The sequence below is a fragment of the Ixodes scapularis genome, unplaced genomic scaffold (genome assembly GCF_016920785.2).
Source record: "Ixodes scapularis isolate PalLabHiFi unplaced genomic scaffold, ASM1692078v2 PGA_scaffold6__148_contigs__length_123643588, whole genome shotgun sequence".
NCBI lineage: Eukaryota > Metazoa > Arthropoda > Arachnida > Ixodida > Ixodidae > Ixodes > Ixodes scapularis.
Genome location: NW_024609881.1, coordinates 63,672,339 through 63,687,973, shown reverse-complemented (window position 1 = coordinate 63,687,973; position 15,635 = coordinate 63,672,339). Strand labels below are relative to the sequence as shown.

The window sequence follows — 15,635 nt, the reverse complement described above, 5'->3', positions numbered from 1 at the left end:
TTATATACTTATCATGTACTTGATATCAAACAACATGGGTTTCGAAAAGGTTTATCGAGCACTACACAATTAACGGCACTAATTCATGATTTTTTTTTACTCTTGTTATAGAGGCCAGGTCACATAATGTTTTTAGACTTCCAGAATGCCTTCGACAAAATAAACCATAATAAGCTGCTCTTTAGGCTAGAGCCTTTGCCGAAAAATTTCAAACTTTTGCGGTGAATTAAAGTGTCCTTGACTTTTAGAAAATAGTTTGTTTGTATTGATGGGCATGATTCAATACTACAAGATGTCTACTCAGGAGTCCCACGGGGATCTGTAGTCGGACCCTTGTTGTTTTAATACTTATCAATGACGTACTTCATGACATTACTTTAAAAGCAAGATTCTTCGCTGATGATTGCATTTTGTATAATTATATGAACAATGACAGCGACATCATCGAGTTGAACGGTTGTTTGCAAACAAAATTAGCGAGGGGTGTGAAAGCTGGCAGATGTCTTTAAACCTGGAAAAGACGTTTGCATGTCAATGACACATAAGAAAACTCCTGTGGTGCATATGTACCACTTAAACGAAAGCCTTTGTCTAGAGTAAGCGAATTTAAACACTCAGGAGTAAGAATACCCAGCGATCTATGATGAGACAAGCACGTCAATAATATGATCAAGAAAGCTGTAGGTAAACTTTGGTCATTAAGAAGGGCGTTAAAAATGGCCAGTCAGGAATCTAAACTGTTAACTTTTAAATTGCTGATAAGACCCAGTCCAGATTAGGCCAGTGAAGTGTGGGACCCTTGCACAAAGAAGTTAGTATTACAATTAGAGAGGATTCAGAAATTGGCGGTACCTTTTTTTTAAGTATAGGAGGCTAGATTCACCCGTGGAACTGTATTTCAGGGCAGGAATCGATCTTCTGGAAGAGAGACGGAGAAACAAACGCTTGAAAATGCTTTACATGATTTTAAACGGGATACTTCTGCTAGACAAAGTTAGACTGATAGGACCCCATACCTCTAGAATTACGCAAGATAGACACACTAGAACACTTGAACAATGTCGTTACGCAAAAAATTATTTTAAAATTCACATTTCTGCCAAACAATAAAGGACCTCAATGCGCTGCCAGAAAGCACTGTTGCAGCCAACACCATTTCTGAATTTATGAGATACCTGGAAACGTTTTTGTAAAATTCATGTTTCTAATCAGTTGCTCAGAGTGCTTGGTGTATTTTCTTTTTCTTTTGTGAGTGTGTTTACTGTACTTGATATATAACCGTATCCTACGCTAGTAATGTCATATTGTACACCATGTTCTGCGTGTCTTTTTATGCTAACTTTTGTTGCTCACCCCTATCACGGTCCCCGTTGTGAGGACTGCTAGTAGTGTCAAATAAAATAAATAAATAATTAAATAAAATTACTATTGGGTTGATATTATTCATTATGACATTGATGTTGACGAATTCGGACCAAAGGCCGTTTATTTCTTGAAAAACGTCAGCTCGCACTCAGGGTCTCGTAATGAAAACGTCGTCGGCAAGCGCGGAACGTTTCTACAGCGCGCTTTAAACGCAGATATGGGAACCTGGAAGGAAGCTCGGAATTCGCCGAAGTGAAATCGACGGTGTCCGTAAAAGCGATGGTGTCCGTCATCGACCCCGCGCAGTCTTGGGATGACATCACCTGGTTGAAGAGCATCACCAGTCTACCTTTGGTGCTCAAAGGAATTACTAATGGTGCGCACTTGCATAGTATCCTTACACCTATCGTTTCTTTAAACGCTGTTGCATTCTCCGGGTTCGGCGTAAGCAGAAAGTAATGGTGCCTTGTCATTACATAAATTGCGAAATTATTCGAACGTTAAAACTATTCAAGTTTCTGGAATCTGCAATATTGAGTAAGACAGAAATGATAAACTTTGATATCCACATTTCTTTTATTAATCCTTACGATAGGGTCCGAAATCATTCCATAGCGAAAGACGATCTGCTCGATCTGCTGCGATATTGTAAAGCAGGTTACGAACTGACCGGCATTCGCATGAATGTCATGACTGGATAGAGTGATGGGATGCACGCCTGCGTTGAACGTAGAGAGCTAAGATGTTTCTTATATAGCCACAGAATATTAATGCTGTATATTGCTATTATTGAAGTTTAGAAGATATAAACAAAAAAACAGGAGATGCTCTTTATACTTATAAAACATATACTATTTTAATGAATGTTTCACCGTTGTTGTTAACTTGATGTAGATGGTTCCGCTTGGACACTGAACACAGAAAGTACCAGTTAGGAGTGAGGGCAATCTCCCGCTTAAACAAGACTCTCGCGAGAATCACGGGGGATAGTATAATGCATAAAATAATGGAACTGTAAATATTGTACCCATTGCTTCTCTAAATACAAATATGGCTACACAGGCGGCAATCCAGAGAAACGCCGAACTTGACGCAAGTTTATAAATTCCAGGGCTTCTCAAACTTGTGTCAAATTTGGAGAACCTTATAGGTTTGGCCTAATGAGGTTCTTCTCGGAGGCTTCAGTAAGTTCCGAAGTACATTTCTTCGGCTTTTTTCTAAATTCTGTCCTGTCCACGGGCGCAATGGGAAAAGTGAAAAACAAGTGCCAAAAAGGCGACATACCTTCCCAGACTCCAGGTGAAGCCTGGCGCCTGTATACCAACTCTGGGCAAAGAATGCCAAGCTCTGGCCGAAGGAAAATCCAAGGTTATACCTTGACGTTCTTTGGGCATACAGGGCTCGAAAAAATGACAAGAGAAACCACATTTTGAAGTAAAAAACTGTGCTACATCGGTAATTAAATTCACCAAGGTGTTCGTAATTAACAATAAACATAATACAGATTATAAATATGTTTGTTTACCAAAACGTTAGAAGAAGAAGCTTTACCTTACAAACGTTTCGGGAAGTCTTGCCAAATCACTTGTATAATGGAGCCTCTGCTGCTGTTCTAGCTTTCATCTACATGTATATGCATGGCTTGTATTCGTAACTGTCAGTGTACTAATGTATTTCTCTTATTCTTCACAGCGGAAGACGCAGAGGAAGCCATCAGTCGTGGCGTTTCGGCGATCCTCGTGTCAAACCACGGTGGTCGCCAGTTGGACGGACAACCAGCAACCGTACGCTACATCTGGCAAAGTCTTACCTGATAATTATAACTCGATTCCACCAAAGAAAATGCTTTAAATATTGTAAATGATCGTCGGTGATCGGCAAGAAGAAATATCATGTCTCCTACGTACGAGGGCTAAACGAAAAGTAATGAGGCTGCTCTTGTCGTTTATTGCAAGGAGCTAGACGTGCAGTGTTGTGCTCATGTTTGTGAAGGTTGTGGGAACCATAGGGTTACCTATATCCCTGTGTAGGTATAGCTTCGAGCAGGCCATGGGAGTCGTCGTCACCAATGGCGGCGGCCTCCCGGATACAGGGGACCGAGGCCGAATTCACGTAGGGTGAATATGCCGCCGGCGCATCCTTGAGAGTGATAGTGCACTCGACTGCTCCCGGCCTCCCCTGGTCCGTCCATATCTCTGAGGCTACATAAGCCGGCCCCGAAGGAGGGCCGGTGGCTCTCGTCGGAGGAGGCCCTGGCTCTACCGAGCTTGGTTTTTTTTCTTTGTGGGCCTCCGACTTCCCATGAATCTGTTTATTGTGGCAGCGCGGGAAATCGACCGGGTGATACTGGCAATTGAGCTGGCGTTCAGACTTTTCCTGTCTAAGAGAAAAGCAAGTTGGCATTTGAGTCAATGAACACGTGGAAAACGGACTCACAGCGTTGGTGTTGTCTCTCGTCCACCGGCGCCCCCCCCCCCCCCCCGGGCCCCCCACAAAAAAAAAAAAAAGAAAAACAGTCAATGGACGGACCCGGCCGTAGCCGCGCAAAGAGCAGACTGCGGAGTGGGCATTTACCTTATTGAGGACCAGGGGTTAATTGTCAAAGCCCACAAGGTAATACACCCACTAGTTTCAGCCTGCAGTTGGAACGTCGTATTATTTGGCGTTTTGTCGCGGCGAGTGATGGAGAGAAAGAGAGAGATAAGTTCTTTATTATGGAGATGCTGGTATTCTTTAAATGACGCCGGCTACATCATAACGAGAAAGAGAGAGAAAAAATATATAAATGAAGGGAGGAGCATAAAAGGAAAATATTAAAGATAAACTACATAAAATATAACCGTAAAAAAAAGTCACACAATCTCACAGTTTCACTCAGCGTAATCATTTTACTTGACGCCATGGTGTCGCGTGACTGTGATGTCATATAGACTACATACGACGGACAGAAAATCCCTGATACTGGTACCATCTTGACTTTCAATACGGGGGTGTTTGATTTTTAATTCGAGCAGATTTTTTTTAAAACTCTCCTTGATTGGTACACTATTGCGGTTTGTGCAGGTGCATTATGCAGCCATGGGGACATAACATAGGGGGCTAATCCTTACAATATGACGGGTAATAAAAACTCAGTTCTATAATTACTAAAAATATACCTAACGTTGGACGCTTGCTGAGCGTCTTCGTGGGAAGTGAGGGTGTGCCCCATATTCTTACCACTCGCGCGACAGGCACAAGGCTGGTGGTGCCAAAACGCGGATACTAAGATTATCATCTGCGTTTTCACACTGATCTTCACTAGGATGCTGGATGGCGCATTGAGCAAGTAGGTAGCAAGCCACCGGAAGAAAGCGGCTTGTCCAAGAAAGGAGCGCTTGAGAGTCTCTCCTACTTTTTCGAGCGTTTGCCGAAATAGTGTCTAAGGTGCTGAATTTGCTTTCGTTATCTCAGGAGAGCGCACTTATCGCGCACGAACAGCTCATGCGGGCTTAAGATGTCTTCTGGAAAGCCGAGTGATGAGCAAGAATTTGGAGATTCCAGTTGATCAAGTGTGCATGTCCTACATTCAAACGCCTCAAGATTAAAATCTGAAATGTATTACTGAAGTCCGCGTAAAAACGCAAAAAAACTGTGAACCAAATCACTGAATAAATGCATTATAAAGTAAATCCCAGCAGACAGTGGACCTCCGCGACAAGCATCAAACTTTTCAGTCGTTTCACTCGCGCCCGGCATGGTGCGCGGCTAAGCACTATCCAACCCCGTATAGCAGAACTCAGCCCTGTTCCTAGCACTAGCCTTCCTTGTGCCTGTTGCTCAAAGCACGAGTGAGAATTTGGGTGCCGGCCTCGCTTCCCACGTGCATCAAAAACCTCTCGTATTTACAGATTTAGGTGTTTTCAATGACGCGCAGCAAGTTTCTAATTGGAGCCATGTGTGTATTTCACTAAGTGAAAAGTGAATTAACAAATCTTAGGAAATTAACGGACGTATCTTCAGGATTAACCTGTATATAATGCTTCCTGGCCGTACAGGCTACCTCCAAAGAATCATTAGTGCTCCTGTCCTAAATGCGTAAAAAATATATTTTCAAAAAATTTAACGATGCCTATATAGAAGCTTTAAGCACGCGCCAGATTGAGCCGCCATAGTCGACCGTATCTTGTCTTACCGAGATGCAGAGCCAGTGATGCGGGCGTTGACAGGCCTCCACAAGGGCCTATGCTGGGGAGAAGGGAACAGTAGCACTTAATGTGGCGATAACCTGTTTTGCTGCGGCAACAACGAAGTGAAGTGATCGGAATGGCAGGAAAAAACCAAGAATTGAGGGTCGGTTATGGCGGTGCCCATGCACAGCTGCCTGAACGCGTCTATAGCAAATAAGAAAAACTACAATTAATTCCAGCTTTCAGTTCTGCCTTCAAATTCATATTAAAGGTAAGCAAAGTTTTTCGGAGAAATTTTGTGTTCCGACCTGTTTGCAGATCGAGGTCCTCCCAGAGGTCGTGAGGGCAGTCCGTGGACGCGTCGAAGTTTACATCGACGGCGGCGTCCGTCATGGCACGGATGTGATCAAGGCGCTGGCACTCGGAGCCAAGGCTGTGTTCGTTGGACGTCCCACCATCTGGGGGCTGGCGTACAACGTAAGACATCCTCCATATTGCATCAGCAACACTGTCAGAAAAAGATCCCACAGAAGCCGTATGATCAGAGAGCGAGAAATGAACGAAAAGGTGATCGGAATAAGACACGAGTTCAAGCATAAATACTGAACCAACTTTCCGGTCTATTGACAAGGTCCTAGCTGAGATTTGCCGGGAAGTATTAGGTATGTCGCCGGTGGATCGAAAACCTTCATGTTTTCGTTAATGAAGGCCAGAGGTCTCCGACGTCAATATGATACAATTGAAATCTGTCACTATCCAGGGATCTGTCACATAGAAATCGCACCGGCTGCTTGTTGCATACCAATGAGAACGCCACCTGCTCACAAACAAGACAGTGCTGAAACAGACCCTTTTCAAGAGTCCACCAAGCAGCATTGGTGATCGCCATTGCTTGGACATGAGACGACACTCGTGTCGAACACATGCTCAGAGCATGTGCTTAAGCAAGGACGGACAGGCGATGGTAAGGACTTTTTAAAAATGGCTTATGGTCACGTAACCTACAAGAGACTAGACGGCACGGTCCCACGTATCGTTCTGCTGTTACGCGTGTTCCCTCATAAAATGACACGAATCCCGGATGGACGCTGACGCTATACCGTGTCTGATATCGCCCCCCGTGCTCATCTTTCTGCGTAACACCCCCCCCCCCCCCCCCCCCAGAAAGGGCCCCCGTAGCTTCCGTATTCGTATCAAACTATCTCTCTCTCTCAAAGTCTAACACTACGGCCTTGCTATCTAGATGGTGTTTGCAAGGGCCGCTCGGGGATTGCTCTGAAGTCCCGGCCCGCTCACGACGCGCGTGTCTCGAGTTCGACGTTTTTTTTTCCTCGTGTATGCTCACCGACTGCTCAAGAAACGGTGGGCCCGATTATGTTCCGAGCATCTTATTAGCCCTCCGCAGCAGGGCGCATTGTGGAGTTATCCGATAAGAACGCCGACAAGGGGATCAGAAAGACAGAAACGCGAAAATAGGCCCTGCCTCGGTTTTCGTACGCTCCTGTGACTATATGGACAGCAAGTGTTCCGAAAAGCGTCCCTGGCGCGTTAGAAGGCCAGGAGGGGCACGCCAATCAAATGACAACGTAATGCATGTTCAAGAATACGCAAAATGAAGACTGGCAAGCGCTGGCCGTCATTGGTTGAAGTCGGGCAAAACAAAAGCATGCGCCCGCTTCCGTCAGCTAAACAAAAGAACGAGGTGCGCATATAACTGACGAACGTGCGTCTGTGTCCGTTCAACAGGCAAAGTGGGGCGAAATTGAACGGGAGAGGGAGCCATATAAAACAAAGGTGGAAGGGAGGGGGAAGGGGAACGAGGGTTACTGGTAAGGAAACGTGCAAACTCTCGCACGCACCAGCGGAAAACTGAGGATGAATTTCCACCTTCTGGACGGTAATGCAATCAAAATCACGGTTACACGATGACTTCTCCGCAACGGGCCCCCGGTTACAATGCGGGCGTCTTGGCCGGGGTTTGGATCCTCGAACTCGGGATCCGTCTGTCATTTACACTCGGAGCCACCAAGGGGGCGGGGAGGGGGAGCCTAGGCGAAAATGGTATTGAAAAAAAGGTAGAATGCACTACGCTCACTGGTGATCGGCGAAGCGAAGCTCCGTCACGGAGTGCAGCATGGCATTTCAGAACCATACTATTAAGTATGTAAAGTCAGTGTTATGGAGTGCAAGAAGGTATTTACGCCTGATAGCTCGGTTGATGGCAAAAGCGAGGGTGACTGGCGTGTTTAGGACTTTCTCTACTATATTTTCGCTCCATGTGAAATGGCACAAATATGTAATGCTTTTTTCTTGCACCTGTGATTAATCATTTGCCAAAAAAACCAATGACTTTTTACAATTATTGTTACGAAATGCAGCACATAAAGTTTCCGATTTATGCGTGTCATATACGCATAATTATACGCATATCACTGTCATGCGATTGGGTTGGAAAAGGATAAAGCATGGGTTGAGCTTTAGACTTTGTCAGAGTTCCGTTAATTTAATCTTTGATTGAACATGAGCTATTATTCGAATGTTTCACGATGCTGATTTTGATGAACACGAGCATTCAACTCGGGCTCATGTCAATTGAGTACGTCACGGTGCCACGTGACTCGTGGTAAGTCGTGATGCCATTTGACGTCACGGGGTCAACAATAACGCTAATAAACCAAGTGACGTTCTCAATATAAGTCGACTTTGAGTCACTTGACTACGTCACGGGATTACGGGATTTATCATAGTGTAAATAAAAACGCGCCAGAAAAGCCCAAAATATCTCATACATCGCATTCGGTGTATGCCAATTTGATCACAGCATAGAATTACAGCTGACAATTTTTAGTTCACGAACATTCATTTTGTAACAAAAGTACCATGTTCTGCTTCGGGCCGGTTACCGTTATATGTTTTTCCGGTTGAGTTCTGGTTCAGTTCGAAAATGGCGGCGAGGTTGCGTTCCGGTTCGGCTAAAATAACGGTTCAGTTCCGGTTTCCGTTTCGACAATCTGGTACTGGATATGCCGTGTATCAGCCCCTGTATCGGGCGGTAGCTGGCATTACCTGGCCTATAAACACAACTATACCATCAACAATTTTTTTATAAATTCAATTTTTCGCAAATATCTCGCCCTATCAGTTTTCTTTTATTATCACGCTTCTTTAGACCTTCCCCATCAATAGTTTAACACACTTTTGTGATTATGAGGAGGGAAAGTTCGTCTGCTACTTTCGCAAGGTTGCAGTGACGTCAGAACGCCGATCATGCTCGATTGGAAGGATATTGGGCAAACCTAAAGGCAGCTTGCTTCGGAATCTACCCACTATCCTTCCATCACATCCTGTCTGAGCTTTACGTTTTGCCGTTACCAGAACCCCTGCAAAAGAAGCAGAGGTATTTTAAGAAAAGACATCGGGTTCACTTCATTCGTTTTTTGTTTAAACTACTTCGGTCTAATTGCTCGTTTATCTTACAAGCCTTCCTCGTATCCTTTATTTACCTCAAACTTTGTTCGATTTTCAGTTTGGTAATTGCCCCTCTTCTCTCACGAGACGACCACGCCATGTCCCCCGGTACCTCCTTATTTTATGCGTTCCGAAATGCTCCCACGTCCAGAGTACGCACATACTTCAACGACTTTCTTATCCTGCTTGAATGTTTGACCTCATGCACAGTATAACCATTAACATAAGGTAATCTAGGCAGCATCGAACCTTTCCATATTCCCCCAACCACTTTATATTTTTTAAACCTTTGCTGCCTTGAGTTTCATGGTAAGTGAATGTATTATGCAAAAAATTGCATGCACACATGTTCGAAGCAAACACGTGCCTTGAGTTTCATAATAAGTGAATGTATTATGCAAAAACTGCATGCAGATATGTTCAAAGCAAACACGTAAGTATAGCAACTGTGCTTCGACGATGCTTGAAGTGTGTTTGCACATATCTTTTTCACCATGTCCACCGGGAACACCGTGTGTTTTGTATGATGCTTGTGGATTGTGACTGGGGTTTACAGAGCCACCAACGGCATCAACACTATATTATGAGTGGTGCCATTCGTGGCGGTTCCTGCAGCAGCTCGTCTCGCAACTCTTCAACACGCGTACGATCATAATCTTTATATTGCTTTTGTTTTAGTATAGCTACCGTCTTGAACTTAAGCGAGGAAGAGCCTCTTAATCTGCCTGCGGTTGTCTGATAACAAAATCGCTACACGAGAGATGCAGACAATAGTGGCAGTTTATTCCGGACCACACATGCGTGTCTATAACGAGCCATCTTTACGTTTTTAGGGTGAAGCCGGAGTGAGGCAAATGCTGTCGATATTGAGGCAAGAGGTGGACCAAGATCTTGCACTAATGGGTAATTGTTTTCTTAAAACACCTCTCTAAAAGGTTAAGACAATAAGTGACAAGACTACCATGCATAAAACGTTGAACTTTGATTGCTGCCTGCCGTATACCACGCAGAACTTGACGTCGTCTTCTGGCAAGACGTCTGCTCGTTGCTCCAATTTCCTCTTGAATGTGGTCCACCACTAAACAACGCGAGCACCGACCGTAGTTGATTAGGCACTATAAAAAAAAAATGAGAGGGAAACGTGTAGGATAGACCGATTTTCCTCCCTGTCGCCAACGGAAGGAAAGGAAGTTTCTTCATTTAACAGATTGACATGCAGTGCCATCCTGTAGCGCTTGAAAAAAGGAGGAGAACTTCCTCCTGCGCTGTTCGTGGCCACAGCGGCGGTCAAGTCGGTGACGGCGGGGTCGACTTGAGTTCTTAATTTCTTTTTACATACTTGGAGGCAGTAGATTATGGCGTTGAATTTAGATCAGAGTTTGGGGGTACCTTTTGCCGGTCACCAGCCCGGCGCGACATTTATCGAAAGTTAGCCAGCGCTTGCCAAAGACCAGGGAAAAGAGCGGTTCGGTTTACCTTTCTGTTAAATAACATACTGGTAAACTCTCTTATGGGGTAAAACATAAAGCTGCTCAGTGCTGTTCCCTTCGTTCTTTGCAAACAATAACGGGCGAAGCATTTTAGCAGAAATAGAAAAACATCTAACAACGCCGGGCGGTCGCAGCGGCATGGCGGAGCCGCGGAGCTTACGGGAAGCTAGGTTTGGCTGGTTCCGTTTAACCGGTTTGGTGTGTTGGGTTGTGTCTCGTCGCCTGTGCTGCGTATCATGGCTTGTTCCTAGCGGAACCGAGTCTGGCTTGTATAAAGACTGATCTATTTAGTTTAGAGTAAAGTTATGAACTTATGAATTGCCCCACTGTTTAAATCAATAGTCTTTTGTTAATATTTCTAAATTTCAAATAGCGAGTGAGAAGACTTGCTTAAGCTGTGAAAATTCCTAGACCAGAAATTTTGCACAATTGAAAAGGAACGCCAAGATGACCCACAATCTGGCGTTCGCGGTTTACATTGGCTCAATAGAGATGTATAGTTCTTTTACACAGATACAAAAATGTGAGAATGATCTCTCCCCTTGTGTTATATTCGAAGCCCATTACTGTTCTCGGGAAGTGCGTTTTAGTTTAAGGCATATACGGGTAGTTTTATTTTAAGTCGAATAGATATTGATAAAGATATCGTATAGCGGTTACATAAAGGCCGTCTTCCCTGAGTGTTTTGTTGCTCGGACAATGTTAGATGGTAGAATATTTGTTGCGGTAATGCAACAATTCAGTAATATCTAACAATTGGTATAACATTTAACGAAAATCACTGTAAATACTGTATTTTCCCATGATTCATACAATCAATATTAAAAAGTCATATAATAAATATTACCTAATTAATTAATGGTGACCCTTCTAAAAACGTTAGATTAAGAGATATACACTAGTCTTTTAAAATATTCATAGAAATATTATGTAGCAGTAATATTTCGTTAAACTTTACGTGCATATTAGATTAATGGGCCGATAAGCGTCCAAGTGGAATATTAGAAAACAAAACAAAAAACGACTGTCATACTAGCAATCGGGTGAACTTGACATTCAAAGTGTGTGTCGTTACTAATTTGGGTCCTGTGTTGCTCTTGTGTGTGTATTCTGTTTGTATATGTAAGTGGATTGTATTGTATATTCCCGTTTGTGTATTTAGAGCTTGAATGGTCAGGCAAATACAAGCGGCGAAATTTCGACTTTTTTGTTTCGTGTGAAGCGCCATTAGCTGGAAACCACATCGATCACACTACGTTGTCCTAAGCGCCGAATCGCCCTATACGCACATTGTCGTCTTTCCTGTACGAAAGTAAAGTGGTAAGCTGGGCCAGTGGGTAAACGTTGAACATGATAAAAAATCGCGCACAAAAGGCAAGGACAAACGAGGAAGGAACACAAAACACAAACGGGCTTCTTTTTTTTTCTGTGTTCCTTCCTCGTTTTTCCTGGTGGGCAAGTTTTCATCATGTTCCCGAAAGAGGTATGAGACCTGTGCTTGAAGACGGCTCTTTAGAGTCTCTTGTGTACCTGAAAGACGCCAGAAAGGTGTATACGCCGTTCGCTCTTACTACGGTAAAGGACCGTACAGATAGCGAAGCCTTTCCACCCGGATCGCACTTACGTTTCGCCATGTTGGTTTAGGGGAGGATCCTCCGTTCGTGGGCGAAAGAAGCTGGGAGGCCTTATCTACGGCGGGAGGATACAATTACCTCCCTTTTGAAATGAATGGAGCTCCCTTTGTGTAGTACCTTATTGGACATTTTCCGCTTTGAGGGAGAAAGTAGTACTCCATATTTTTAAGTTGTAATCGCCGACATTAGAAAACAAGAAGGCATGGAGTGATCTATTATGCTCGTACTTACTTCACTCACGATATCAGAAGATGTTCCCCGAAGTCTCTGACAGTCTAGAAAGGCGGGGCTTGACGAGCACCGATCAACCTAGTATTGCTTCAAAGCAATAGTAGCATACAAAGCTACATAGTGGCTTAGAGTTGTTCAGCGACCTCATGTCTTTTCGTCTGCAAGCATCCACGAGGAGTTTGTGAAAAATGAAGCATTGTCTATATTGTCTGGCCCTTCATATTTCCTATTACATAGCGTAGATTGCCCGATATACGAGCTGGGTAAAAAAAATTGCGTAGTTTTTTTATATTTGCTTTTTTCCGTGATGAATCAGCAGCGAAGGGTAAATTTGACCAAGCCGGTTGGTACGGGGCACCTCTCTCCACTTTGATCCCGGTAGCTTAAACTTTCTTGCTACGTGATTCCTTTGTATTCGCTCTAATTGACTAATGGCACGCATTATTACTGACCAGGGGGCGTTAAAAAGGTGGTAGATACTCACCACACACTCCGTCTTTCAACTTGTCATTGACTAGAGCAGTTTAATTACAGGCTTTCTAGCGCGAAAAGAAAACAATGAGAATTTCGGCAAGCGCCTTGTCAGAGTGAACGGTGTGGCAAATTGCCTTATTCAGTGCGCGTGTGTGTTTGAAAGCGGGGGGGGGGGGGGGGGGGGGGGTGGAGAGGGACGGACAGAACTGCTTTAAAGGCCTTCAGAATGAAATCGTTCGAAGAGTATGCCAATGGGCTGCAGATCGCCGCTCCGCGCGTGCCCCTCGGCGTTCACTGGTTCGCCAATGATGTATTTTAACGAGCCCCGTGAAACAGGGACATGAATCGCACATGGAAAAAAAATGCTAAAACGATTTGACTATCTGGTCAAAGAATTTTAAAGCTGAAAGAACTGTACCGTCTTCTCGGCCCAATTTTTAACTCGAATATCTCGCGTTGTAATTTATACTCACCTCAAAGTAATCTATATGACCCTACAGGTCAAAAAATGTTTGTTTATGAGGAACATCAGCTCTTGCCCGAAGCCAACTTACGCGCCTGTCTAGCCCAGGCACATCTCACAGGGATTCACGTATTAGCAAGCCCAATCAGTCAGCCATGTTGATACGTGCGTGCGTGTTTCTGCCCAGTCAGTATATGTTCGTGAGCCCTCTTGAAGTTTTTGCTGATTTGAGATTTGTGTGATTGCGAGCAGTGGCTTACTCTGGTAGAGTTTGAAAATCGTTCTCGAATAATGGCTGATTAGGCCCTCAAGTTGAGCAGTCTGGTAATCGAGGAACAAGGTGGCATAGGCGCAATTTAGTGTGATCGATTCCAACTAAAATAGTTATTTGAACGCACGCACACATACACGCACATGCACACGCACGCACGCACGCACGCACGCGCGCGCACACAAACACACACACACACAGGCACACGCGCGCATGCATGCGCGCTCGCGTGCGCACACACACACACACATACACGCAATACACGCACGCACACAGGCGCACGGACGCACGCGCGCACACACACGAACAATATTTCAGTATATGGCGTGCTCCATAACCCCACGCATGATTCCGTCTAATTAACCATCACAAGCATATCTTGCTTACGTACTCCTTCTAGCTGGAAATTATCCTGGTGCCCATAAAGGATTTTTTTTCTTAAGACAGATAATGGTGGCTTTATTTTAGAGGAGTGCAAGTCTAAACGACTAAACGCAACCGATGGATGTTTTGGTGTATGTGCAAGAAACTCCACCGCAATGTGTAGTTGTTGGAATCTGTTTACATTCAGGTTTTTCTGCTTCCTTAGTTTAATTCGTTTGGATTCCGGGCTTCTTTAGTCATGATGTTGTTGATGGGGGATGTAGACAGCGAAATATGCAGCTGGCTCTCGCGCCCTCTCCGAATCCTGCTTCTAGGAACACCTGGAAGAGAATACGTAAACATAATGCCAGCATATGTACGTTGATGTTGTTGCCGTGGGATGTATGCAGCGAAATATACAGCTGGCTCTCGCGCCGGCTCGAATTCCTGCTTCTAGGAACACCTGGAAGAGAATACGTAAACAGAATGCCAGCATATGTACGTCGATGTTGTTGCCGTGGGATGTATGCAGCGAAATATGCAGCTGGCTGTCGCGCCGGCTCCACTTCCTGCTTCTAGGAACACCTGGAAGAGAATACGTAAACATTATGCCAGCATGTGTACGTTGATGTTGTTGCTGTGGGACGTATGCAGCGAAATATACAGCTGGCTCTCGCTCCGGCTCGAATTCCTGCTTCTAGGAACACCTGGAAGAGAATACGTAAACATAATGCCAGCATATCTACGTTGATGTTGTTGCTGTGGGATGTATGCAGCGAAATATACAGCTGGCTCTCGCGCCGGCTCGAATTCCTGCTTCTGGGAACACCTGAAAGAGAATACGTAAACATATTGCCAGCATATGTACGTTGATGTTGTTGCTGTGGGATGTATGCAGCGAAATATACAGCTGGCTCTCGCGCCGGCTCGAATTCCTGCTTCTAGGAACACCTGGAAGAGAATACATAAACATAATGCCAGCATATGTACGTTGATGTTGTTGATGTGGGATGTATGCAGCGAAATATGCAGCTGGCTCTCGCGCCGGCTCCACTTCCTGCTTCTAGGAACACCTGGCAGAGAATACGTAAACATAATGCCAGCATATGTACGTTGATGTTGTTGCTGTGGGACGTATGCAGCGAAATATACAGCTGGCTCTCGCGCCGGCTCCACTTCCTGCTTCTAGGAACACCTGGAAGAGAATACATAAACATAATGCCGGCATATGTACGTTGATGTTGTTGATGTGGGATGTAGGCAGCAAAATATGCAGCTGGCTCTCGCGCCGGCTCCACTTCCTGCTTCTAGGAACACATGGAAGAGAATACGTAAACATTATGCCAGCATGTGTACGTTGATGTTGTTGCTGTGGGACGTATGCAGCGAAATATACAGCTGGCTCTCGCTCCGGCTCGAATTCCTGCTTCTAGGAACACCTGGAAGAGAATACGTAAACATAATGCCAGCATATGTACGTTGATGTTGTTGCTGTGGGATGTATGCAGCGAAATATACAGCTGGCTCTCGCGCCGGCTCGAATTCCTGCTTCTGGGAACACCTGAAAGAGAATACGTAAACATAATGCCAGCATATGTACGTTGATGTTGTTGCTGTGGGATGTATGCAGCGAAATATACAGCTGGCTCTCGCGCCGGCTCGAATTCCTGCTTCTAGGAACACCTGGAAGAGAATACATAAACATAA

The 15,635-nt window shown here is 44.6% G+C and overlaps 1 protein-coding gene across 1 annotated transcript in view; it reads left to right on the top strand.

Annotated features, from left to right (window-relative positions):
- The window catches only part of LOC115321051 (hydroxyacid oxidase 1-like), a 127,876-nt gene that overhangs the window by 43,457 nt on the left and 68,784 nt on the right, over window positions 1-15,635 (top strand). The window contains exons 6-9 of the mRNA XM_040212270.1: window positions 1,643-1,741; window positions 3,058-3,149; window positions 5,853-6,011; window positions 9,836-9,905. Of these exons, the coding sequence (XP_040068204.1) occupies window positions 1,643-1,741; window positions 3,058-3,149; window positions 5,853-6,011; window positions 9,836-9,905 (420 nt within the window). The remainder of the gene's footprint in view (window positions 1-1,642; window positions 1,742-3,057; window positions 3,150-5,852; window positions 6,012-9,835; window positions 9,906-15,635) is intronic.